Source organism: Symphalangus syndactylus, chromosome 5 (genome assembly GCF_028878055.3).
Source record: "Symphalangus syndactylus isolate Jambi chromosome 5, NHGRI_mSymSyn1-v2.1_pri, whole genome shotgun sequence".
NCBI classification, from domain to species: Eukaryota; Metazoa; Chordata; class Mammalia; order Primates; family Hylobatidae; genus Symphalangus; species Symphalangus syndactylus.
Window position 1 is genome coordinate 85,420,263 of NC_072427.2, and position 27,984 is coordinate 85,448,246.

A 27,984-nucleotide genomic window follows, 5' to 3' on the forward strand; every position below is an offset into this window, starting at 1 on the left:
AAAGAAAAACCAACACGGTTTACCATAAACACATCTCATTAAAGGATCTTTGAAGATGAAAAATAATCCCAGAAGGAAAGGTGAAGACATAAAAAGAGATACTGAAGCAAGGGAACCATAAACATGAATAAAGTTAAACTCACTGTGTTAACACTCCTAACACCAGTAACAGCAATATCCCCGCTTGCTGGGGTAAGAAAAACAAGGTACAGCAAACTACCTGAGTTTCGGAAACTCTGGATGTTTGAGAAGAATGAAAAGAGACTGAAGACACTGAATAGCCTTAGATTTTGTTTTTAAGAGATGGGGTCTCGCTCTGTTGCCCAGGCTGTAGTGCAGTGGCATGATCATAGCTCACCACAGCCTGGAATTCCTGGGCCCAAGCAATCCTCCCACCTCAGCCTCCTGAGTAGCTAGGACTACGGGTGCATGCCACCACACTCAGCTAGGTTTTTTTTCCCCCTCCATATTTTGTAGAGACAGGGTCTCACTATGTTGCCCAGGCTGGACTCGAAATCCTGGCTTCAAGTGATCCCCTTACCTCAGCCGCCCAAAGTGTTAGGATTACAGGTGTGCAGCATTGCTCCTGCCACTTTAGACTCTAAGATAAATAGTAGATTAAAGTTTTGAGATTCCCCACTAAAACAATAGGAATAGAGAATATAATTTTCAAAGTAGTGTGAAGGAGTGAAAGTGGGATAAGCAGAAAGAATGAATCAACCAAAAGAAGGGGTAAGAAAGGAGAAAAAAACAACAAAAGGATAATTAGAAAACACAATATAGAAAGGTATAAACAATCCAAATATATCAGAAATCACAATAAATCTAAATAGATACAACTTCTGATCAAAGGCACAATCATGAGATTGGGTTTTTGAAGCTGAGTTATGTGCTATTTACGGGAGGCTCACCGCACAGCCACCGCCAGGGGCGATCAACAGGCGGGCAGGTCCTGCCTTACTGAGGACTGTGCGCGGCCACCGCCAGGGGCGATGAACAGGAGGGCAGGTCCTGCCCTACTGCGGATTGTACGGTTCAACTCGGCATGGGGACTTGAAGATTCTTCAGGCGGGGGCTCCTCATGGCCTCCACAGTGAAGGAGACAATGAAAGTTATCATGTAACCCCGGGGGCGGTGCTTGGATTGTTACAAACCAGGCCAAAGGCAAGGCGATGCCCAGGCTGAGGTCTTGCCTGAAGGTGCTGGGAAGGCAGCAGCGACTGGGCTCCTTAAGGCTGTTGGCAGAAGTCAGCTCCTTCTATGCCAGCAGCAGCAGCAGCCAGTCTCCCTCATGCTTCGAGTCCCCGCCTTCCCCTCCTGCCCCCTCTCCTGCTGTCAGGGACTCACATCGCCCAGAGGATCCAGGCTCATCTACTTTAAGGTCAGCTGATTAGGAATCTTAATGACATTGGCACAGGTCCCTCTTGCCAAGCAACGCAGCATCTTCACGGGCGATCTCACTTCTGGGATGGCGTTTGCCGAGGCTGGAATTCTGCTGCCCACACCTAGGAACAGAGCTGGTGGCCCTCCCTCTCAGATTTCCCCAGGGGCAGAGCTGGAGACGTGAGCAGAGGTCAGATTCAATTCCAGAAAGGGAGCTTTATTAACCCTTTACTCACAGAGATCAGTGAACCAGTGGGGTTTTGGCTTCTAAGTATGCAGAAAAATATCATTTCCAAGTATAGTTCCTCTCCTTTTATCACCAAACTGCCCTCTCCTGCATTTATTCTGACATTGGAAGTTAGGCTGAGTCAGGAAGCAAAGGCTGCAGGCGGTGGTGCAGGTGAGCCCGGCACTGGAGGACAGCTTTGTCCTTCTCTCTGTTGTAGGTGTTCATCTGTACCAAGAGGAAAAATGACTGCTAAGACCTCACTGTCAGGTGTCCTTAATCAATCGATTTTCTGATATTCATCGATAGCTCACTGATCAGTAGCATCGAGTCCTAACACAATTGGATTCGGCAGGACAGCATCAGGGTGAGCACCGGCTCTGGCTTTAGCCCAGCCAATGTGAATCCACGCTCAGCCCTATGCCCCTGTGTGATTTGGGGCTACTTGCTTCTCTAACCCCAGTTTCCAAAGCTGTAAAATAAAATAGGGCTATTCCGTGGGTTGTCATACAGATTCTGTGTGAAAATTCATGTTAAATGCTTACTATCGTGCCGGGAACATGAAGAAAAAGAGTTCAGTAGATGTCACTGCTGAGTATTATTACTAAAAATAACACATCTTCTGAAATTACAGCTTTTTAAACAAGTCAACTATGGGAAAAATAAGTATCAGGCTGATGAGTGATGTTTTCTGCTCAGCGTCATACAGATTCTCTTTCTAAGATCTATAACTTGTTTGCATTAGGGGTGTGGTTTTGGTTTACAAACTTCTGGACAGCCTGAAACTCCTGATTCTCTTGAACCACCTTGAACACAACCCTTTTGCAAACAATCCTTTAAACATTATTGTGAGTTTCGGTAATACAGAGCAAAAGTCATAAAGATGTGTCTGTGCTTTGACCCAGTAATCCTACCCCTGGGGATGCAGCTTAAGAACAAGAATGTCATCTGAAACAAAACCACCATGAAGATGTTCATTATGACATCACTTAAACGGAAAAACAATTACCTGACTAAATGTGCAATAATGGAGATGTTTTAGTAAATTACTGTACCTCTCCTAAATACACAACTAGGCAGTATTGAAAAGTATAATAAAGTTAGGAGGCATGTAGAAAGGTATCTGACTTGAAGTGAAAGGGAGAACATTAAAATAACACAAATAACACTTTTTTTTTTTTTGAGATGGAGTTTTGCTCTTGTTGCCCAGGCTGGAGTGCAATGGCGTGATCTCGGCTCACTGCAACCTCCGCCTCCCGGGTTCAAGCATTTCTCCTGCCTCAGCCTCCCGAATAGCTGGAATTACAGGCATGCGCCACCACGCCCAGCTAATTTTGTATTTTTAGTAGAGACGGGGTTTCTCCATGTTGGTCAGGCTGGTCTCGAACTCCTGACCTCAGGTGATCCACCTACCTCGGCCTCCCAAAGTGTTGGGATTACAGGCGTGAGCCACCGCGCCTGGCCACAAATAACACTTGTATAACCATTCGATGACTCCCTGGAATGCAAGGCATGTGCAAACCTACACCAGTGTCATGTGGGTGGGTTACACAGGGCTGCCTTATATTTAGGCTTATCTTTAATATTTCTGGTTGCTTGTTTCAAGAAATTTAAAGAATACTTTCTGATGATTACATTGCCATTGGCATCTGTCATGATGTATCCACGAGATAAGACTGCCCTGAGCACTGAGCGGTTGGTTGAGTTGGAGACCCCCTCTAAAGCCGTACACAGTTAGGACTCACTCTGCATGACCCCAAGAGTTCATCCGCAGATGTGTGTGGGCACAAGGTGCCTCCCCCATGCTCCCAGCAGGCCCCTCGACCATCTTCTCCCCACGCAGAACAGAAGACAACTCCGGAAAGGTGAATTGGCAATGTCTGCCTTAAAAAAAGCAGGAAGGCAAAAAATGCTGTCAAGTCCCACAGCATCACAGAATTAACTTCCACGGCGGAGAGAAGTCAGCTGGGGCCGGCTGAGGCTGTCCTCTCCACCCCATTACCCTCACCATTAATGGGGAGGATTCAGACTCAACTGCACATCCAAAGTTTCTGTAGATAACCCATTTCTGTTTGAAGCAGATTCCCCTGCCATTAATTCAGGGAGGGTTCACAGCGTGCTGCAGTTACTTTGCTTTGTGAGTTAATGTCCCATAAGCTCAAACTTGACTCCAGGCTAGACACAGAGGATGTTTATCTCGCCTTCTCGACTGGCTGTCCTAAAACACCTGCTCTTGTGGGTGCTGGTGGCTGTTAAGGGTCATTGGGTTGGGGGGCTGAGGAGGCGCTGCTTACCCCATTTTTCTCCCCTGTCTGCCCCTCCCACACCCTCTTATGGCCACACCAGAATGTCATGCTGCTCTACCAAGACCTGAGGCTCCTCGTGTGGGGAAGGGCACACAATCTGGCTTCTGCTCCCTCAGCTCACATCCGTGGGAGATGGACTCTATGGTCACACACGACGTCAGGTCAGATAAGCCCCTTGTTTCAGGAATTCTCAGAGCCAGTGGGGGCGTTATGACTGTAATGGGCAGATAGCCATGTGTATCTGGCCATAGAATTCTTTTCTCCTACTGAACAATGACCAATCTTTTACAGTATTAGTGACAGCATCACAATGAGGAGGACGTCTGTGCACAATTACAAGGCTGGCTGTCCAGGAACCCAGTTCCATACTTCGTATTACTCCTGTGGGGGTTTTAAGGTTCTGCCCTGAAAGGACTTGGGGTATTGACCTGGGTTGTCAGAGGGTTGAAATCCAGCAGGGCTCTGATACCCTTGCCTGGAAACAAGTCTGAACCCGCTACCCAAATCAGCCTCCCACTGCTTCCCCACAGCTGAACTTATCCACCCCAGGGGCCTCCCCACTCCACAGGAGCAGAGCCTCTTACCCCCACCACTAGCCTTTAGACACAGAGCCACTCACCCCCACCCCATAGGCACAGAGCCCCTCACCCCTCACCCCATAGGCACAGAGCCCCTCACCCCTCACCCCCACCCCATAGGAGCAGAGCCCCTCACCCCCGCCACTAGCTTTTAGACGCAGAGCCACTCACCCCCACCCCATAGGCACAGAGCCCCTCACCCCTTACCCCCACCCAATAGGCACAGAGCCCCTCACCCCTGACCCCCACTCCATGGGCACAGAGCCCCTCACCCCCACTCCATGGGAGCAGAGCCTCTTATCCCCACCACTAGCCCTTGATCTGCACCCAGAGCTTCACATGACTTTATCCTGAACTGCCAAGGGCCAGCACTGGGGATGGAGATGCTGTACGGAGCTAGAGGAAAAAGGGTTGGAAACACAGCCAGTCCACCTTGTGATGATATCTTAACATCACCCAGAAACCAATGACTTGTAATGACACTGAGAACTCAATTCAGCAGGTGTCGTGGCCCAGAAATGCACAGGGGCCAGTGCATAACTGGGCCATCTTAGACCCTGGGTCAGCAGACATCTCATGTGCCTGCTGGTCTCCCTGGCTCTGCTGTGGTGTGGGCCAAGCAGCCACTCAGGGTCCTGCTGACCTGCCTCGACCAACTCAGTGCAGCCAGGCAAACCAGCCACATGCTCCACCTGCCACTTCTGCGTCCTCATGAGATGCCACTCTGCAGCATGGGGATGTGGTACCCACAGCAGCTGCTGAGGAGGCTGGGAATGCAACCCAGGGCCCCTGATTCCCTGTGGGGACAGCTTTGACCAGTGGAAAGTAGCCGCCAGAAGAGAGCCAGTAGATACATTCCGTTCCCCTCCTGTGGACTCCCTGGAGCCATCTTCCCATGCAGCTGACCCAGAGGCATCTGCCCAGCCAGGTCACCTCAGACCCTTATGAAACAGCAGCCAGCACAGTTGAGACTCACATCGCATCACTGCAGGGAGGTCCTTCCTTGCCTCAATCTCTTGCACCTCACTCTCACAGTCCTGGGTTTACACTTCCCAAATAAAGCCCCAACGCTTTATATCCTTGCCTCAGGCTCTGTTTTCTAGGTTAAGACAGATCCAAACCAAAAGGACATAGAAAGTGAAGAATAGCCTTGGGGATTCTATTTCTTATACGATTGCAGATAAGATACCCTGAACAACCCTCCTGAATAAACAGTTGAATTCAAAGAAACTTATAAAACACACCACAGATCATTCATGAAAGCAAATAAATCACAAGGAACAAAGAGAGGGAAATCAAGAACCCCAGGAGAAAAGCCATGCCAAATCCAACTTTCAAATCCAGGTTTTCTACCGAACCCTGCAAACACTGAGCAAGTCTGACAACGATAGAGGGCTGAGAGGAGAGGAAATAAGCCTGACGATCTTCCCAAGGTGGGAAATATAGAAGAGGACTCTTTGTAAACAGAAGCTTCAAATTTCATGCAATTGTACACAGACATGCAGGAAATGTTCCTGTCTCAGCCCTAACATTAAACTGATAAGAAAAGATACTCCACTTGATCTTAGCCAAACGGCCAAGATACAGTTCAGCAGTAACACTGAGGAAGGAGAAAAAAATACCCCAAGAATTTATAAACTCAAGGCAGACCTCAATGAAGTTGATGATCCAAATTCAGTCTAACTTTGTGTGGTCCAAAATTTAAGTTGATTTATTTACAAAAATAGTCCTACACGGGAGACACCCCTTCCCCCCTCCCATCAAGGTGACAAGCTGAAGGAAATACAAATCTTTCTGGGGAAAATCAAGTCAAAGACTCAAATAATTCCAACCAACATATTTACAAAGCAAATGAACAGTTCACAATCAAGAATAATAAGAACAAAGGAAACAAATTACTATAAAATTCAATGTCTGAACAACAGATTTAGACACAGACGAAGAGAGAAACAGTGAACTGGAAAACAGATCCAAAGAAATTACATCAGAATGCAGTCCAGAGAAACAAAGAGACAAAACACTTAAAAACAGTTGAAAAACCATGGATGATGGAAACAGAGAACCTAACATACATGTAAAAGAGTTTTTGAAGGAAATAATAGAAATAACATGAGAGGCAATATTTGAAGAGACAATGGCTGAGAATTTTTCAGATACCTTAAAGACACTGGATAGATTCTTGAAAGATTCAGGAAGCCCAATAAATCCAAAGGAAGAGAGATCAAGGAAACAGAAAATCTTTAAAAATAGCCCTAAAGAAAAAAAAAACAGATTATTTACAAGAGAATGACAATTAGATTGGTGACATCTCATTAGTATCACAGAAGCCAGAAAGTGGCATAATAATTACCTAAATGTTTATATCTCTTACAAGACTCGAGAAATTTTCAGCTATTGGTTCATTAAATAAATTTTCTATGCTTTTCCCCATCTCTTCTCTTTCTGGAATTCCTAAAATTTGCATATTTGTTCACTTGGTGGTGTTCCATATGTCACACAGGATTTTTCTTTTTTTCTTTTCTTTTTTTTTTTTTTTTTGAGATGGAGTTTCACTCTTATTGCCCAGGCTGGAGTGCAATGGCATGATCTCGGCTCACCGCAACCTCCAACTCCTGGGTTCAAGCGATTCTTCTGCCTCAGCCTCCTGAGTAGCTGGAATTACAGGCATGCGCCATCATGCCCGACTAATTTTGTATTTTTAGTAGAGACAGGGTTTCTCCATGTTGGTCAGGCTGGTCTCGAACTCCTGATCTCAGGTGATCCACCTGCCTCGGCCTCCCAAAGTGCTGAGATTACAAGCATGAGCCACTGCGCCTGGCCGTTATTTCTTTTTGAGATGGAGTTTTGCTTTTGTTGCCCAGGCTGGAATGCAATGGTGCGATCTTGGCTCTCTGCAACCTCCACCTCCCGGGTTTAAGTGATTATCCTGCCTCAGCCTCCTGAGTAGCTGGGATTACAGGCATGCGCAACCACGCTGGCTAATTTTGTATTTTTAGTAGAGTCTGGGTTTCTCCATGTTGGTCAGGCTGGTCTCAAACTTCCTCCCTCAGGTGATCTGCCCGCCTCAGCCTCCCAAAGTGCTGGGATTACAGGTGTGAGCCACTGCACCTGGTCTTTTCATTGTTTTTTTATTTTATTTTTTTTTCAGTCTGACTGGGTTATTTCAAAAGCTTTGTCTTCAGCCAGGCATGGTGGCTCATGCCTGTAATCAGAGCACTTTGGGAGGTCAAGATGGGAGGATTGCTTGAGCCCAGAGGTTTGAGACTAGCCTTGGCAACATAGTGAGATACCATCTCTACAAAAAGTTTAAAAACTAGCCAGGTGTTGCGGGGCATGCCTGTAGTCCCAGCTGCTCAGGAGGCTGAGACGGGAGGATCACTTGAGCCTGGTAGGTTGAGGCTGCAGTGAGCTGTGACCATGCCATGCAGCCTGGGTGACAGAGCAAGACTCTGTCTCAAAAACAAAACAAAACAAACAAAAAGTGCTCGTTGCTCTGTCTTCAAATTCAGAAATTCTTTCTTCTGCTTGATATAATAGATTATTGAAGCTCTTGGTTGTATTTTTGGTTCACTGAATTCTTCAGTAGCAGGATTTCTGTTTGGTTCATTTTATGAAATGTATTTCTTTGTTGAATTTCTCATTCAGATCATCAATTGCTTTCCTGATTGTTTTGTCTTTCTGTATATCTTGCTAAGACTTAAGATTATTATTTTGAAATTCTTTTCAGGCATTTCACAGATTTCCTTTTCTTTGGGGTCTGCTACTGGAGAATTATTGTGTTCCTTTGAAGTTGTCATGTTTCCTTGCTTTTTCATGTTTCTTGTGTCCTTAGGTTGATAACTGTGCATCTGTTGTAATAGTCACTTCTACCAATTTTATGAAGTAGCTTTCTTAGGGAAATACTTCTTTTCCTATAGTTGTATCCATAGTGTCAGTTGGGTAGGGTACTTTGGCTTTAATTCTAAGTGGGTGCTGTAATGTAGTCTCTGTATGATTTCTGTGGCTGTAATCAACGTCAGTGGTTGTAATCAACATCAGTGGTATCTGCAAGTTCCTCGGTAGCTTAGGCTGTGGCTGTTTCTGGAGACTGTGGTGATGCTTTGCTGGAGGCTGAAGTGCTGTGTAAGCTAGTCCTCATTACCCTGGGTGGCAGCACAGGCACTGGCTGTGGTGGCAGAAGGCCCTTTGCAGACTGGTCATTGAACCCCTGGACATCTCTCATGGGTGCTGATGATACTAGTGATGGGCTGAGCAGGTGCACCCTCAGGCCCCTGGTGCTAGTGGTGGTGGCAGCAGGCAGGGCTGGCTAGCCCTTGGGCCTGTGGATGACATGTGCAGGCACAGGATTGTGGAAGACATTCTTGACTTACTCTTTTTTAGTATTTATTATTGTCCATTTTTCCACTATTTTGTTGGGGATTCCAATTATGTGTATCTTGCATTTCCTTTGCCTGTCACCTCACAGTGTATGAGGGTTCTCTTTTCTTCACATCCCTGCCAGCATTCATTATTGCCTGCCTTTAGGATAAAAGCCATTTTAACTGAGGTGAAATGGTATCTCATAGTTTTGACTTACATTTACCTGATAAGCAATGATATTGAGCACCATTTCTTGTGCCTGTCTGCCATTTGTATGCCTTCTTTCAAGAAATATCTATTCAGATCTTTTGCCCATTTTTAAACTGGATTATTAGATTTCTTTCCTATTGAGTTGTTTGACCTCTTTATATATTCTGGTTATTAATCCTTTGTCCAATGGATAGTTTTCAAATATTTTCTCCCTTTCTGTGGGTTGTCTCCTCACTTTGTTGATTGTATCCTTTGCTGTGCAGGAGATTTTTAACTTGATGTGATCCCATTTGTCCATTTTTGCTTTGGATGCATGTGGTCGTGGGGTATTACTCAAAAAATTTTGCCCCGTCCAGTGTCCCGGAGAGTTCCTCAATGTTTTCTTTTAGTAGTTTCATAGTTTTGAGATTTGTCTTTCTCTTTCATCCATATTGATTTGAGTTTTGTATATGGTGAGAGATAGGTGTCCAGTTTCATTCTTCTGTATAAGGATATCCAGTTTTTTCTCAGCACCACTTATTGAAGAGATTGTCCTTTCTTCCAATGTATATTCTTGTCACCTTTGTCAAAAATAAGTTTACTTTATGTAGATGGATGGATTTATTTCTGTGTGTGTGTTTTTTTTTTTTTTTTTTTTTAGATGGAGTCTCACTCTGTCACACCCAGGTTGGAGTGTAGTGGCGCCATCTTGGCTCACTGCAACCTCTGCCTCCTAGGTTCAAGCGATTCTCCTGCCTCAACCTCCCAAGTAGCTGAGATTACAGGCGTCCACCCTCACACCCAGCTAATTTTTTGTATTTTTAGTAAAGACGGGGTTTCACCATGTTGGTCTGGCTAGTCTTGAACTCCTGGCCTCAGGTGATCCGCATGCCGTGGGCTCCCAAAGTGCTGGGATTAGAGATGTGAACCACTGCAACTGGCCCTGGGTTCTCTATTCTGTCCCATTGGTGTGTGTCTGTTTTTATGCTGGTACCATTCTGGTTTGGTTACTACAGCTCTGTAGTGTAAGTTGAAATCAGGTTATGTGATTCCTCCAGTTTTATTCTTTTTTCTTAGGATAGCTTTGGCTTTTTTGGGTCTTGTGTGCTTCCAGATAAATTTTAAGATTTTTTTTTCTATTTCTGTGAAGAATGTCATTGGTATTTTGAGAGGGATTCCATTTAATATGTAGACTGCTTTGGGTTGTATGGGCATTTTAACAATACTGGTCCTTCCAGTCTATGAACATGAAACATCATTCCATTTTTTTGTGTGTTCTCTTCAGTTTCTTGCATCGATGTGTTATAGTCTTCACCACAGAGATCTTTTACTTCTTTGGTTAAGTTTCTTCCTATTTTATTTGTAGCTATTATAAATGGGATTATTTTCTTGATTTCATTTCCAGATTGCTCACTGTTGGCATACAGGAATGCTACTGACTGTTGTATGTTGATTTTGTATCCTGCAACTTTGCTGAATTTATCAGTTCTAATACTTTTTCAGCAGAGTCATTAGGTTTTTCCAAACATAAGATCATATCCTCTGCAAACAATGATAATTTGACTTTCTTTTCCAATCTGGATGCCCTTTATTTATTTCTCTTGTCTGATTGCTCTAGCTAGGCCTTCCAGTGCTATGTTGAGTAATAGTGGTGAAAGGAGGCATCTTTGTCTTGTTCCAGATCTTAGAGGAGAGGCTTTCAGTTTTTCCCCATCAGTATAATACTAGCTATGGGTCTGTTGTACATGGCTTTTATTTTTTATTTTTTTTAATCATAAAGGGATGTTGAATTTTATCAGATACTTTTTCAGCATCAATTGAAATGATCATATGGTTTTTGTTCTTATTCAGGAGCATATTGTTTAATTTCCATATGTTTGTATAGTTTCCAAAATTCCTCATTATTGATTTCTAGTTTTATTCCATTGTGGTCAGAGAAGGTATTTTATATACTTTCATTTTTTTGGAATTTTTAAAGGCTTGTTTTGTGGCCTAATATACGGTCTTGAGAATGATCCATGTGCTGAGAAGGATGTGTATTCCACAGCCATTAAATAAAATATTCTGTAAACAGTTATTAGGTCCATTTGGTCTACAGTGCAGATTAAGTCCAATGTTTCTTTGTTGGTTTTCTATCTGAATGGTCTGTCTAATGCTGAAGGTGGGGTGTTAAGTCTCCAGCTATTATTGTATTGGGATCTATCTCTCTCTTCAGCTCTAATAATATTTTACATATCTGGGTGCTTTAGTGTTGGGTGCGTATGTACTTAACAATTGTTACATCATCTTGCTGAATTAACTAACTCCTTTATCATTATATAATGACCTACTTTTTCTCTTATTATAGTTTTTGTCTTGAAATTTATTTTGTTTGACATAAGTATAGGGACTCCTGCTCTTTTCTGGGGGGGTTTTCCATTTGCGTGGAATATCTTTTTCCATAACTTTATTTTCAGCCATTGTGTGTCTTTATAGGTGAAGTGTGTTTCTTGTAGGCAACAGATTGGTGGGTCTTGTTTTTTTAATCTTTTGTTGGAGAGTTTAGTTCATTTACATTCATTGTTATTATTGACAAGTTAAACACTTACTCTTGCCCTTTTATTATTTGTTTTCTGGTTGTTCTGTGCTCTTATCTTCCTTCTTTCCTTCCCTTTTGTCTTTCTTTTAGTGAAGGTGATTTTCTCTTGCGGTGTGTTTTCAGTTCTTGCTTTTTATTTTTTGTGTACCTGTTTATGTTTTTTGGTTTGAGGTTACCATGAGGCTTGCAAATAATATCTTATAACCCATTATTTTAATGACAAGTTAACACTGGTGCACAAACAAACAAACAAGCAAAGAGAAAACTAATAGAAACTCAACATTTTATCTTCATCCTCCCACTTTTTAATGTTTTGACATTTCTCTTTAAATCTTATTATACTGGCTGAGCACGGTGGCTCATGCCTGTAATCCCAGCACGTTGGGAGGCCAAGGTGGGTGGATCACCTGAGGTCAGGAGTTCGAGACCATCCTGGCCAACATGGTGAAATTCCATCTCTACTAAAAATACAAAAAAATTAGCCAGGTGTGGTAGTGGACACCTACTCGGGCGGCTGAGAAAAGAGAATCACTTGAATCTGGGAGGTGGAGGTTGCAGTGAGCCAAGATTGCGCCACTGCACTCCAGCCTGGGCAACAAGAGCAAAACTCCATCTAAAAATCCTCTGTGCTATGCCTATTCACTCCTCCTGCTCTCAAATGCCTGACTCCTGCTAGTCTTTTTACTGTTTCCACAGTTTTGGCTTTTTTCAAAATGTCATATAGTTGGAATCATACAATATATAGCCTTTTCAGATAGACTTATTTCACTTACTAACATGCATTTAAGGTTCCTCTATGTCTTTTCATTACTTGATAGCTAATTTCTTTATAGCACTGATTGATATTCCATTGCCCAAATGTGCCACGTTTCATTTATCCATTCACTTACTGAAGGAAGGACATCTTGGTTGCTTCCAAGTTTGGCAATAATGAATAAAGCTGCTATAAACATCCGTGAGCAGGTTTTGTGTGGACCCAAGTTTTCAGCTTCTTTGGAGTGCAATTACTGGACCATATGGTAAGATTATATTTAGTTTTGTAAGAAACTGTCAAACCGTCCTCCAAAGTGGCTGTACCATTCACATTCCTGCCAGCAATGAATGAGGGTTCCTGTTGCTCCACATCCTCACCAGCATTTGGTGTTGTCAGTGTTCTGGATTTTGGCCATTCTAATAGATGTGTAGTGGTATCTTATTCTTGTTTTAATTTGCACTTCCCTCATAAGATTTGGAGCATCTTTTCATATGCTTATTTGCCATCTGTATATCTTCTTGGGTGAGGAATCTGTTAAATTATTTTACCCATTTAAAAAAATCAGATCATTTTCTTATTGTTGAGCTTGAAGAGTCTTTTGTTGATTTTAGATAATGACCCTTTATGAGATGTGTCTTTTGCAAACATATTCTCCCAGTCTATGACCTGTCTTTTCAGCCTCTTGGCTTTATCTTTTGCAGAGCAGTTTTTAATTTTAATGAAGTCCAGCCTATTGTTTCCTTCATAGATGTTGCCTTTGGTGTTGTACCTAAAAAGTCATCACCAAACCCAAGCCATCTAGGTTTTCTCTAATGTCATTTTCTAGAAATTTTGTAGCTTGTAGTTTCTGTGATCTATTTAGGGTTAACTTTTGTGAAGGGTTTATGATTTGTGTTTAGATACTTTTATTTTTCATGTGAACATCAAGTGCCATTTGTTGAAAATACTATCTTTTGTCCATTTTATTGCCTTTGTACTTTTGGCAAACATCAGTTGACTATATTTATGTGGGTCTACTTCTGGGCTCTCTATTCTGCTCCACTGAGCTATTTGTCTGGGAAACAAATAGCTTGCATTAGGCTAGACACTCCAGACCTCCTCATCTGCCATGGCCTTGTTCCTGGGAGCCCCACCCCTTGATTCTCAGCCCCACCCCTTGATTTACATCCAGGGTGGAGAGGTGCTGGGTCACAGGGCCTGACAGCCATGTTCCTCTGGGTGGCAGTCACTCAGCATTTGCTTCTCACTGCCCAGCAGGGCAAACCCAGCTGCACATCAGTCTGACTACCACTTCTACTTTCACTGTACTTTCTTTATCCAGCCCAAACTCCACCCCAGCCAAGACTCAAAGTGTGAGTTCCACCTTGACACCCTGAAGACCAAGCAAGGGGTGGCTGGCCAGGGTTTACCGTCTTTGTTTTGCAGAGGAGGAGGCTGACTGAGGTACATGGGAGCAAAGCTTTGAGCCCAGGTACCTTGATCCCCAGACCAGGGTGCTTCCACTGTCACCCGTTTCTCCCTGAGAGGTACACGCAGTGCAGGGTTCCCTGAGATAGCCCCTCCCTTCCCTCCAAATTGTCCCAAGGTCTGTCCACTTTCAGGATTCCTGGGGCTGGATGGGTCTGAGAAGCCAGGCTTCTGTTATGATGTCACTGACCTCATGGTGCACGGTGTGTCCTGTGTGAATCCCAGGGCTCCAGCCCCACCCCTGCTTGCCTGGGCAAAGGCTTGACATGAGGGATGCACAAGGTCACCTGAACCACCAAGGAGCTGGGGTGGGAGAGCCTGCCCTGAGGCAGGGACAACAGGGTGATCCCTCCTGGCTGCTTGAACCACCAAGGAGCTGGGGTGGGAGAGCCTGCCCTGAGGCAAGGACAACAGGGTGGTCCCTCCTGGCTGCTGCCACACTCACTGGTCACTCCAGGCATGTGCCTGGTTTATGAGCAAATTATCCAGGGCATTTTGCTCTCCAAGGCCCAAACATATTTCTCTACTACTTAAACAGAGGTAAATTTAATCCACTTAAAAGTGCCTGCAGCACAGTTCCCCCCACCTATTTTTCCCCTCAGTTTTGTTGTAGAAAGAGGAGGCACCAAGGAAGCAATTGCGGCAAAACTGAGTGACAACAATGAATTCTAAAACAGAGGCTTGTCCCTTCAATGATCAAATCAGATTTGTCCATGGCAATTGTTCATCTTCAATTTAAACACAGACAGGTCATCCTCAAGAGATTACTTCCACCTCAATTCACACAGGACAGGTGATGGTAGGCGATAAGAAACTGTGTCATATCCCCAAATACACTGCATATTGACCCACACATGGGTGAAAGGGGTAAGTGACAGCGGTGGGCAGCTCTCTGCTTGGCAAGTGACAATATTCAAAGGACAGTCAGCATTTTTGCTCTAGAATAGCTACATATAAAGCAATTTGACACATGCCAGGAAGAGGCGATCTTCTGCTTATCCTTTCAATGATTTTTTAAAATAAATTACTTTATAGGATTACTTAGCATGAATTGACTGTTTATGAGGGAAGTTCTAGAATAAATAACAATGTACTCGTAAGAAATGGATTTTTTTTTTCTTTTATAAAAGGTAAACACCCAAATGAGATGGCTTCGCTATCTCACCGGGACACCCAGGCATCCATGCTAAGCTGATTAATTCTGGGCAAAAGGAGAAAAACAAATAATAGTTTGAAGGTCGCCCTCCTCTGATTCTGTGTGAAAATATCCCGGCTCTGCATAAGCCCTTCTGTCCTCATTCTCCAGTTCAACTGCTTGAGGTTTGGTTTTCTGAGAAGAAATGTGTTCTCCATATAAATGAGGCTCGGGCGTGGACAGTAAGGACACACACAGCACAGAGGCTCTGGCCTGGACCCCTAGCCCCAGGAAGGGCCCTGCAGCTCAGACGACATTCAGTGACCTGCCTGCTGGTTTGCCGCACTGGCTGGTGCCAGGCCTCGGGAGCAGGCAGGTTGGGGTGCATTCTAGTGTCTTGAGAAGCTCAGGATTGGTTGTAAGCCCACCACTGAGTGCTCTGGTTTGGGGTGACTTACCCCTTTGCAGACGAAACCTGAGAAACAGCAGCCCCTCCTCAAGGCAGCCCCAGAGTCCTGCAGCCGGGATGGGCTGGAGAAGAGGCTCACAGGGAAGCAGGCTACAAGTTTTTGGTTTTGCTCTTAATCTCTGAATTTTGAAAACCCGTGACCCCTCATATGCGTTTAGCTCACAATTCAATTTTTAAATTATAGAGTTTTGTTTTATACAAAGTTGTGATTTCTGTCCAAAATATTGATCTTTACTAAAAAAAAAAAAACCTTTTGGTCCTCCTTTACATGTCCACGTTTGTGACTCCTTCCACCGTGGCCGCACCAACCTCTGCCTCCCCGTTCTGGGCACTCCTCACCACTCATCCCCGACACGGCCCCAAACCCCAGCCCTCTCTCCGCCCCAGCCCCTCCCTGCGCCCGGCATCACCTCAGGCCACCTGGGCCCTCTGGCAGTTACCTTCGAGTCCTTGCGGTGACTGAGACCCCCAGGGCAGGATCCGTCTCCAGTTTAGGAAAAGCTCTAGGAATCAGTGGTCACTCTCGAAGGAGAACCCACGGCCCGTGTGGCGGGGGCTGGGACTCATCTGGATCTGAACACGGTAAAAATGGACGCCTTCCGCTTCCGCCTTTCGCTTCTGCCGCCGCTTCCGCCTCCGCCTCCGCAAAAGGACGAGATTTTGCTCCTTCGGAAGTTTTGGTCGTTCCTGGACTTGATTCGGCTTCTGTCACAAAATTTGACCCCAGTGCCATCTACTTTGCCTCCTGAAAGTCTTTTATGCTTACCTCGCCCTACTTCTCTACAACAAAAAGCTTTAAATGGGGTCAAAAATTTAAAATTTATTTTGTGATCAAAAGGTTTTAATATCTCCTGAGTTATTTTCACAAGTAGTATCATTTCAGTTTTTCAGAAAACATATGCATGTTATAAACTGATAGATAACTATTAACACATAAACACATTTGATTGAAACTGCCTTGTTAATGAGAAGAGTGGGGCTGTTTTTCCAGCCAACTGGTTCCCACACCCAAGGAACAAGAGGACTCAGCTCCAATGAGGCAGGCTTCAGTCTCAAGTATATTTCTCTCTTCATTTTTATAGACCATGTTAGGAAACTTTGTTTGCATGAATATGTAGATAAGGAGGTATAGTATAGCAATGGCCCTCAATTGTGTTCTGAACTCTTCTGAGTAATAGTTCCCAAATCAGATGATGATCTGAAATTTTAAAATTGTAAAAATTATTTTAATGCTTTATCAGCTATCAACTCAGTTTTTCATTCAAGTGTTTTGAAAGCAAAGGATTAGAAACTACTTGACTTGCCAAAGGTTGTGTTATCCAGTAAGTCTCAATTTCTAGAACATTTACTAAGAGGCTGTCCTTGTCTCAGTTTATCAAGGGACTGTCATTTATCCCTGATTCTCTGTCACCTTATTTAATCTAATATAGTTTGAGGGGGTTGGGAACATTAAAATGTTGTTAATTTCATTGCTTTTTGGGGCCAATTTAATGTTTTTGATAAAATGCTTGTATTATACTATTATTTTAAATGTGTTTTCATTGAATCCTTGGAGTTGAAGATGTAGTTCATTCTATTTATGGCAGATGTCCTCCATATACCCTAATCCTCCTTGTCAAACCAGTGAACCAAATTAGAAATTTTTCATCAGGAAAAGTATGACCTACTTTTTCAATTGAAATAAAAGTGTTAGCATGCTTTTTCAAGGATATTAAAAAAAGAAAACCACTGAGAAATAAATTATAGAGGACATCTTATTAAATTACTGAAGGCAATAAAGTTATGATTTAAGACGTGTAGAGCTAATATAATTAATTGACCCACTTTATGATATGCCATTACAAGAAAATACATCCATATACCACTTTTCTTACTTAATTTGTAACACTTTAATGAAGCATGTGGGTAAATGTTCAGGTCATGTACTAAGTGAGGACTTGTGTGTATATGTTTATTGAACATTACTCTCAAGAGCAAAACACTAAATAAGAATCAACTATAGGCCAGGTGCAGTGGCTCACACCTGTAATCCTAGCTGTTTGGAAGGCCAAGGTAGGAGGATCACTTGAGCCCAGGAGTTCAAAACTAGTCTGAGAAAGATGGTAAGACTTCTACAAAAAATTAAAAAATTATCTGGGTGTGGTAGCATGCACCTGTAGTCCCAGCTACTCAAGAGGCTGGGGTGGGAGGAGCCCAGGAGTTTGAGGCTGCAGTGGACTACGGTTGTGCTACTGCACTCCAGCCTGGGTGACAGAGACCCCATCTCTTATTAAAAAAATCAAGTATAAAAGTCATTTATGAACCCTCCCCCATTAATTCTAATTACAGAAGTTAAGGAGGGGCTGTGCAGAGCTGGACCTCAGCCTCTGAGGTGGAGTGCTGCTGCCCTGCTACTGGCACCTGTGAAGGCGGGCAGTGAGACTCCAAAGCAACCTGCTGATGAGAACCAATAGCAGCTTTGCAGTTGCAGAAGCACTGCAGCTGAGCAGCAGCAGCAAGCAAATGGCAGGAAATCACCTTCTCCCTCATCCTGTCTGCCATGGTCCCTCTTGTGCTACCTTTGGCAGAATATAAAGCCAGCAGAGAATGGGAACATCATATTTGCAGGGTCCCAGCCTCAATATTATAAAGCGGAACATAAATATTGAATTTGGAACTGAGAGATAAAGCTTCATAACTGACCCAAGTGGTAGATAGCATGAAAGATCCAATGTGTCTTCACTCTAAGTTCTAGAAGGAAAGAATCAATATAATGCAGAAAATTAACAAGTCCCGTAGCTGACAAAGTGTAAGGTGTGTCTGCAGTATTGTTTATGAGTATCTAAGAGTATTCAACTCATCCATAGAAAATAAGAGAAATGAGCAGACAGGCCAGTAGCTTGTGAGACACATGAGCCAGTAGACTGTGGAGAGGAAATGGGAGCATCAGAGAGGTATTCAGTATTCATGAGGTATTCAGTATTCATTAGACATTCAGTATTCATGAGGCATTCAGTATTCATGAAGCATTCAATATTCATGAGGTCAGACAAAATTATCCACCGGTTACTGACTTCTGTTTTGGCCCTACTGTTTTCTGCCTGGGACAAGCAGATAAAAGCCCTAATTCATTTAATCTATTAGAGTTGGTCAATTTGTCAACGGAGTCAATTTTAACATCTTACCACTTCCCTTATTAACAGATTTTATAAAGATTAACATAAAATCTTTGACCTTTGTTCGTTAGAAAAATAATGGAGATTCCCATCTCTGCCCCAGTAAGACAGAGACTTAGACATACCCTCATATACTTGGGTCTCCATGTCGCCCTGGCCTTATCACGTTGATATTACCCAGACTAAATTCTGGGTTATTAAAGATGTGTGTTGTCTTTCTTTCACTTTAGCTTTCTTTTTTTTTTTTTTTGAGACAGAGTCTCACTCTGTCCCCCAGGCTGGAGTGCAGTGGTGCAATCTCGGCTCACAGTGCAACCTCCGCCTCCCAGGTTCAAGCAATTCTTGTGCCTCAACTTCCTGAGTAGCTGGGATTACGGGTGCGTGCGACCATACCTGGCTAATGTTTTGTATTTTTAGTAGAGACAGGGTTTCGCCATGTTGGCCAGGCTGGTCTTAAACTCCTGAGCTCAGGCAATCCACCCACCTCAGCCTCCCAAAGTGTTAGGATTATAGGTGTGAGCCACCACGTCTGGCCTGACTTTAGCTTTCGAAGAACCACCGGAGGCCGGGCGCGGTGGCTCACGCCTGTAATCCCAGCACTTTGGGAGGCCGAGGCAGGTGGATCACGAGGTCAGGAGATCAAGACCATCCTGGCTAACATGGTGAAACCCCGTCTCTACTAAAAATACAAAAAATTAGCCGGGCGAGGGGGCGGGCACCTGTAGTCCCAGCTACTTGGGAGGCTGTGTCAGGAGAATGGTGTGAACCCTGGGGGGCAGAGCCTGCAGTGAGCCGAGATCTCGCCACTGCACTCCAGCCTGGGCGATAGCGAGACTCCATCTCAAAAAAAAAAAAAAAAAAAAAAAAAAGAACCACCACAAACTTACCAAAGTACTGACTTTTACGCTGTAAACCTCTTGTAAGATTTCCTAAATTTTGTTTCTCAATTTAAGCATCTCATGCAAACCTGCTTCCCAGGTGGCAAAGCTCTGAGACATGGTATGTCTGGGAACTTTTTAAATTAATTCAGAATATATTTATTTAATGTCTGCAGCATAGCAGGCTTGTGCCAAGTGAATAGCCAAGAACAAACCAATGCCTCTCACCCCCTGATGTCTGCATTTCATAGTGGGACAGATAAACAAATGCAAATATCGTTAATCAGTGCTAGGAAAGAAAATCGACCAGGGAGAACAACATAAGATTCAGCTGATGTATAAAGTACTTGTTTCCACAAAAATACATTTAAAATGACTCTCTAAGGAAGTAAATGATTGCAATTTTAAAAGCTTCCTGATATTTTTCTTATTTTCTTTAATTTGGACAATTTACATTTTACAGCACTAAAAGTTGTTGCTCTTGTGTGAAAAAAATCCCACGAGTACTTAGAGTACCAAATAAATGGCATTTAAAAAAGTCTATGCTAGCACTTTTTAAATCTTCTTATGAACATTTGCAAACATACAATTACCAACACTTGGCCGGTATTATTTCATCCGAATCTTCTTGTCTTCTCCATTAATGGATCTCCCTGTCCCTGTTTTATTTTTTATTTTTTATTTTTTCGAGACTGAGTCTTGCTCTGTCACCCAGTCTGGAGTGCAGTGGCGCGATCTCGGCTCACTACAAGCTCCACCTCCTGGGTTCACGCCATTCTCCTGCCTCAGCCTCCCGAGTAGCTGGGACTACAGGTGCCCGCCACCATGCCCGGCTAATTTTTTGTATTTTTAGTAGAGACAGGGTTTCACCGTGTTAGCCAGGATGGTCTCAATCTCCTGACCTTGTGATCCACCCACCTTGGCCTCCCAAAGTGCTGGGATTATAGACGTGAGCCACCACGCTCGGCTGTCCCTGTTTTTTGTCTTTTTTTTTTTTTTTTTGAGACGGCGGCTCGCTCAATCGCCCAGGCTGGACTACAGTGGCATGGTCTTGGCTCACTGCAACCTCTGCCTCCTGGATTCAAGCAATTCTTTTGCCTCAGCCTCCCGAGTAGCTGGGACTACAGGTGCATGCCACCACGCCCGGCTAATTTTTGTATTTTTAGTAGAGACAGGGTTTCACCATATTGGCCAGGCTGGTCTCAAACGCCTGACCTCATGATCTGCCTGCCTCAGCCTCCCAAAGTGCTGGGATTACAGGCGTGAGCCACCGTGCCCAGCTCCTGTCGCGGTTTTAAGCCCGTCTCAGACACATCCTTTCATCTGTGATGCCTTCAGTTTGTAGGTGTGGCAAAGTCCATGAACATCATATAGCCAGATGTTAGCACTTCTATCAGCCAAATATTTTAGTATTTCTATATTTTCTTTCTTGTTACCCTCTCCTTTTCCATGTGGTCTTCCAATGGTAAGTTCATTCCATTATTTAGCTCATCTGTTGTGTCCACTTTTTCAAATTCTGCTTGGTTCTGTTTTCTGATCTCTTCCTGGACTGTGCTCTAAAATGCTAGAATCTGTTCTAATAGGATCTCTACTCAGTATTACCGTTTTGAGCTTTAGATAGTTGTGCTCTTCAGATTTCTCATTTCTCCTTATGAGGTCATTTTCCCCTGGAGGCATTGGCTGCTTGGCCAGAAGGCAGAAGGTGGGACCTCGGTGCCTGAGGGCATAGCGGGAGGTGGGCCAGCAGAAACCCACACTCACTCCTCATCCCTCAGGTCTGGCCTCACACTTTTTTCTCCTGCAGTTGTACCAGACAGACCAATCTCACCAGTCCTGGAGGGTGGGATGGGGGAGGCACCTGCCAGAGGCTGATTACTTCCCACCAACTCTCAGCCCCTCACCAGCACAGGGCCTTTGCACTGCCTTGATCTGTTCCCAAGGACATCTGGGACCCAGTGGTGTGCTAGTAAATGCTAAACAGGCTACCCTGCTCCAGTGTGTGCACATATATGTGTACATAAGCTTACTGTACATGTTACAGATATAAGAGGAGCAGCATGCAACTTAAAACATGAATATACAATACTGTTGTGAATCCCACAGAGCCAGTTTTCATGGAATGCTTTCGTTGAGTCTCGCTGAGCCCTACGTCTGAAGCCAACACAGGGTTGCAGCTGATGAAGGAGTGTGGTTCTGACAAGAATGCTGGGGATGTTTTCACCGATGAGTCAGGCGAAGGCGAAGCAGCAGGACGAATGTCAGAGCTTCACTCGTTCGGTGACTGAACGACTTCTTTGCTTAAGTAGGTAACAGTTTCCAGAGGCTGTGAGACAGTTTCTTCAATTTTCTGTGCCACTCACAATGTAACAGCTACATTTGCAGTTTGATCTGCATCTTCCTTCACCACTTTCTAGGTCTAGAGACAATCACAACAGTGAGTCAAGCCCTGAGTCATGGTGTCTGTGGCTATCAGTGGTGTGAAACCTCCCACCACAACTAATTCCAAGCTACTGATGTGAGTCCCCAGACGCAGCCTAGGAGGGGCATGCCCACCATTGTAGAGTATGTGCACAGTAAGAACAGATCGTAGTAAAATGCAGCAAAAAGTAGGAAGTGACGAGTTTCGAGTATTTGTTACCTTTTTTTTAAATATCATTCTGAGTTTATAAAATGTGACTTTAACAGCTGCGTTCACCTACTGGTGGGCCAGGTTCCTGGCACTGCAGCCTCCAGCAGTGGCACGCTGATGCCTGGTCCAGTGCTCTGGGCTTGCCAGGCCCCCTCTGGCTGACCATCTGCCTTGCAAGACTTCTCCGTGAGGCCACCCTGATCCCAGTACTTACCATTGCAGCCCGCCCCACTGCACCATCCTCACCTGCTTTTTCTTTCTTCCCAGGCACCATTCCCTGACACTGGCGTCTGGTGTGTTATTTGCTTTCCTGCAGAGCAGCAGCTGTTTGGGGGCAGTCTGTGTTGTGTTCACCAACCTGTTCCAAGCACTTGGAATAGTGCCTTCCGGGTCGGCCTTCATTACGCATGTACTGAATAAAAGCTCAAGAACCTCAACATTTACAGTCAGGCTCTATGAGATTCACTATACAGTATCTCGTAAAAAGCAAAACTTTCATCTTACGTGGTCAAATTCAGGACATTTCCCCAATTCCATGACAGAATAGTGAGTCCGAGTATTCCATCCGGTGTGGCCCCGGAGGCAGCTCCCGAAGAATGACTGTTCAAAGGATTCACTTATCAGGGAGAGGGTTCCCTTCATTCTTTTCTCTGAAGCTTGTTTTTGCTGCAACATATTTTAACGTTTTTATTGTGGGAAATGAAATAGTTTCAAAATTGATGCAAATGAGAAACTCAAGTTACCTCTCTGTAATAGCTGTTTTTATTATTTGCATGATGCTTTTGACTTTTCAAAATATTTTCCTAAATTTGTTTTTCATTTAATTGTAGAAACATGAGACAAATAGATATGCTTTTTACAAAGGAACACAAAATCAAAACCATCTCAAATCCCATGTCCATAGGCCACGGCCAGACTCTCTCCTTGGCCAGCATGGCCCACCTGTGCTTGTACAGTACATGAAGCATATATACACTGTTACAGCCACAACACAGAAATGCCACTTTGCTGCCAACTTTCCACTTATTGTGACTGTCCTTCCAGTGTTGTAAATAACATAGTTCTATGGTGGCACTTAGCACCTGGTTTTTTTCACTGCACCCCAGCACCCGTGTCACCATTGCCTCTTATTAGTGTGTAGGTTCTCCCTGTGTTCTATCTGCAAGTAACATGAGGGTAACGAGTAACATGGGCATGTGTCAACATCCATTTTATATGCAGGATGAGAGTGAGGCAGCTGCATACTTTTCCCCTACACCACCTTATATATAGGAGAGGCGCCAACATGCTCTCCAGGATGATGGTGAAGAAGTCAAGAATCTAACAGGGGTGGGGACTGACGGGAGACTGTCCCAAGTTGGGGAAATTCACAGCAGGTGACAAGACCAGGTGGAGTCAGAGCTGCAGCTCTTGGGCGGGACTCAGCCACCTTTTCAGGTTATGCATGTGGGCATCCATCCCCAGGCCTGCTAGTGCAGCCAAGGGCAGAAATAATTTGAAAGGAAAAGAAAGTCTCAGCAACACCAGAGTAGTGAAACATTTTCTTTTTATTGAGAACATCTCAAATCCTTTGTCTGTATTTGACAGCGTCTCATGCTCAGTTCTGGCTGGTCTTGGTGCGAGAGGAAGCTCATGCAGTTGTAACGTGTGGTGTATACACAGATTTACATACAGAGAACACTGAGGATTGCATCTTAGCAACATGTTTCTCAGCCGAATTACATTCATATTAAGTGTCCAGATTCTAAAATCAAATTAAAAGCATGTAATCCAAAGCCTGAAAAAGCAAACAGCTTTAGGGGCTGACTCCATTAGCGTTCCATAGACTGTGCTTTTAACCGTTCAGTTCATGTTTAATGGCCCATCGGTTCCTTACATACCATCAGCTTATGCTGTGGCCAAAAGAAGTGTTCTTGTGGCTTGGTACTCGTCCCTTCAAACAGTAAACAAGAAAGTGCAGACGGTGCTGCCAGAGACAGGAGGATTTTCACACGAGACTGAAAAAGCCAACACACCCTTACAACTAAGTCATGGTCGAGTCAGACCTGCCATCCACCTCCACCAGTCCCTGGCACCCGGCAGGTCAGAGGTTTCTCTAATTCTATCCCCCGGCATCAAGTGAACACTAGAACTCACACGGAAGGCCCCGAGCACCCACTCCTCACCCAGGGAGATTGTCACAAAACACGCTAGGGGGCAGAGACGCTGTAAACTGGACACACACGGAACACAATGCCCTTTCCACTTACACAGCGTGGGGATGATAAAAAGGAATCTTTTGAGCAAGTCTATATTTTACAGAATTTAGAGGTGGGAAAGATGGCCAATTTTCCTTCTTTATGCCTGGGGCAGACCACCTGCTTCTGGGGTAAGGTATTTGAGAAGGAAAAAGAGCCATTGTACATGTGTTTGTTTTGAGACATGGGCAGATCCGGATGTGCAGTCTCCACAGCTTCGCTAATCCCATCCTCAGATCTGCGCACAATGTGAAGACGGAGCCGTCCCCTCCTCAGAGTACCTGTGTGAGATTACAAGGAGAGACAGTCTTCACAAAGAAAGTGGCGATTCCACAGCCTGGAGATAAATATGGTTATTTGAACAAAAATAAATTCCACAGAAATCCATGCCTTGTGAGATACTGGCTTGCACATTTTAAAATAATTGCTTTTAATTACAAAAAATTCTCCAAAATAGGAAAAGATGAAAAGTTAAATTAAGACTCAGAATCAAAACTGCAGTTCTTTGGCATCCCTTGCTGGGAAGAGGTGGGCCTGGCGTATGACCAGGTGATGAGAGCCGAGGAAGGTGGTGACGACATCCATCTGAGCCTGTCGCTGCCTCATGGCACAGAATACACCGCCCCACCTGAGACCTCCCACTAGCAGGACTCTGTCCCTGGCAGAGCTGTACCTGAGTGGTCCTGAGGGGCAGTGTCTTTGTGGAATTAATACTTCAGGTTTAGCTAACAAAGCAAAACAGAAGCCCTCTCTTCCCCTACTTGTCAAAATGTCCTCAAAATGTAGTATTTTTTCTTAAAAAATCAAGTTCCTGCTTGTGTTGAATTTTCTGCTAAGTCTCTAAAACCCACCCACATCAAGGACACTGGATGCAAAACGACACGTCCATGAAACAGCTATAGTCTAATGCACACTGAGCGCTCAGAAGGGAGGGATTAAAGTGCTAAGTTCCCTGATCTGTCTCAGGGAGGAGTCAGCATTCTGTATTTTATTTATTTATTTTTTCTGATTACAGATGAGCTGTCCTAGGAGCAGTGCAGAGCCTCTGGTCCCCTGCACATCACCTTCCTCCCCACAGCCGCCCCACCCAGGGCTCCCAGAACCCAACTCCTCCCCACCCAGGGCTCCCCGAACCCAACTCCTCCCTACAGCCGCCCCGCCCAGGGCCCCCCGAACCCAGTTGCCTTGCCTGCCTTCCTCCTGCCTGGACGGCTTGGGATAGGATGCCCTGTGCCTGTCCTCAAGGCTGCACGAGGCCACCCCGGAAAGGCGCCATCTCACATGGTCTCAAGGCAGCTGCTCAGTCCCCACAAGGTGAGGCACTCACTTATTTGGGGTGGTACAGGGAGCAATCATGCACACTTTAGCTATTACCTGACAGAAGGGAAAAGCCAGACATACCGGGGAGTTTTGTTATGTATATGGAATATATTAACACTAAATTTGGTAACCAAAATCCACATATTTTTAAAAACTAAGTCCATCTCCCAATCCCCATTAGAAAAAAATACAATTTATCAAGACAATAAAAATGCACAGACTTACAAGGTGTTTTTTCTAGAGTGTGCAAGAGCCTGCTTGGAGGAAGGCCAGCGACAACAGACACCTCTCCTTCTGCAGGTGCAGAACCCCAGCACGATCTGCCTAAACAAAACCCCACTGTGGTGATGCAGTGGCTGAGATGCCCACTCTGACTGCTTCAGGGAGACAACTACCCTCTTCGGTAGAGGAGGCGGCTGGTGTGGGGCAGACGTTCTAGCCGCTGAACCTGGTCATGTCCCCAACGATGAGCCCTAAGCAGCACCCATTCCTGCCGCACTGGGACGAGATCTGTGTGGACACACGTGGATGGGGCTGCCGACATCAGGAGGCACACCCCCCGCCAAAGCCATGGTGCTTCAGTTTTGGGGTCTGAGCTCCCAGTGTCCGGTGGGAGGATGATGCCCCTCTGCCCGTTCTGGTTTCCTAGGCCCATCTCGGACACACAGGTGCCAACATCCTGGATTTCGCTGTGGCAGGTGTATGCTGTGGGGTAAGGTCTGCACCAATCTCTCCCCGTGGCCCCAGGAGACCCACCTGAGCACCCTCTAGAGCCTTGGAGCTGGGCACTGCACTGGCAGGCAGAGCACTTCTCTCAGCTCCTCTTTCATCCTGAGCGGAGGCAACAAGGCACCTGGTGCAAATCTCTGAGCTTGGTGGAGGTGGTCCACACAGGGCCCTCGCCCGCCGCGCTCCTGACCTCCTGGGCTGGCTCCCTCTGTCGTGGGGCCGTCCCGTGCACTCTGGGTGCTGGGCAGCCCTGAGCTCCCGTCGGGACTGTCAGCGTCTGGTCTGCACTACGTCAGCAGCACGTGGTCTCACCAGCTCTCACTTGGATGCTTTTTATTTTTCAAACATGTCTTTGATAAAGCTGGAAACAATAATTTAAAACTACGGCATTTTCCAAGAATGAGTATCTACTGAAATCATTCTACTTCCATCCTGTGAAGGCCTTCGGGCAGTCATCCACATCCATTCGATTCAGAGGAAGGAACAGAGGGAACTTAGGCCATGTATTGTGCAGTAGCCCTCCTGATTCCTTCTAGTCCATAAAAGTTAAATATCCTTTAAAAAACCTGAATGAATGGCCAGCCCGGGGTTACTGGCCATGTTTTATCTGTGATTACTTAGAAGTAAACTGAGAAAAGTTTTCCATGATCTGATCCCACAAGGAGTACAGAAGCTTCTAGAGGAGGCTGAGGGCTACAGGGGCCTGGGTCACGCCTCTGCAGGACACACAGTCACCGCTACGGGACCCCATGTGTGTGACAGGGCCACACTACATCATGCTGGGAGTCTGCTCCTCAGGGAGAGACTGTTACAACCTAGTGTGTGGAACTACCCAGGGAGGTACCTACGGAGAAAAGACACCTAAGTTGAGACAGACGTGTGGCGATTTCCTTTAGGCTACTATTTCCTACTTCTATTTTCCCACCCTCCTCCATATATAGATGCTTTTTTGCAATTAAAATAATGTGGCATAAAAGTGACCTGACATAATTACTTCTTATTTTATAAACCACATTCCTAGCTCTGAATAAATTATTTATTCAAGAATTTCACACAAAGTAATTTCTATTTTCCTAAACTTAAGGAAGCCCTACTCAGTAGAACTCAATTTCTAAACGTAAACCATGATTGAAAGCAGTCACTGGACGGTTCAGAAGGCGAAACGCTGCGGCAGAGATGCCAGGCGGCGATGCTGGGCCCTGACGCACCCCATCCCCTCCGCACACTGCGCACCTGCCCCAGGTCTGATGTGAGATGCTGGGGACAACCATGGACACCTGGTGGTCCCGTGTCCCCCTACTCCCTCCCCAAGGTATGCACCTGCCCCCAGTTCAGATGTGAGGTTCTGGAGGACGACGCTGGATGCCCACAGCCCCCTGCACCCCCCATCATGTCTGCCCAGGTCAGGGCGTGAGTGAGAACTGGTCCTGCTCGGTGGGCTTCTCCACCCAGGCCCCCAGCCCCGCCTTAATGAAGGCTGTGAACAGACGCGCCTTGGCGGCCTGGTACTCCTTTGCCGCCAGCTTGGACTCATGGTACACGTTGGGCTTGGTAATCTTGGAGCGTAGTAAGTGGGAGGGAACCTGTGAAGG

At 45.1% G+C, this 27,984-nt stretch overlaps 1 protein-coding gene, 1 long non-coding RNA gene and 1 pseudogene across 11 annotated transcripts in view; all 3 read right to left on the reverse strand.

Annotated features, from left to right (window-relative positions):
• Positions 1-1,579: 1,579 nt before the first annotated feature.
• On the reverse strand, positions 1,580-16,022 carry LOC129483105 (uncharacterized). Its single transcript, XR_008657897.2, has 2 exons — positions 15,885-16,022; positions 1,580-1,837 (listed from the first exon to the last, which is right to left on the reverse strand). It is a non-coding gene; the product is annotated as an uncharacterized lncRNA (long non-coding RNA).
• LOC129483834 (uncharacterized) lies at positions 5,911-6,081 on the reverse strand (annotated as a pseudogene).
• A 7,613-nt stretch (positions 16,023-23,635) lies between the features above and the next one.
• The window catches only part of ADARB1 (adenosine deaminase RNA specific B1), a 155,114-nt gene continuing 150,765 nt past the window's right edge, over positions 23,636-27,984 (reverse strand). For 8 of the 10 annotated variants that reach the window (XM_055279946.2, XM_055279947.2, XM_055279942.2 and 5 more), the window contains one exon: positions 23,636-27,975. In XM_055279946.2, coding sequence (XP_055135921.1) covers positions 27,796-27,975 — 180 coding nt within the window. In that variant the 3' untranslated portion in view covers positions 23,636-27,795. The remainder of the gene's footprint in view (positions 27,976-27,984) is intronic. The other 2 variants (XR_008657895.2, XM_055279945.2) reach the window with 2 other exon arrangements.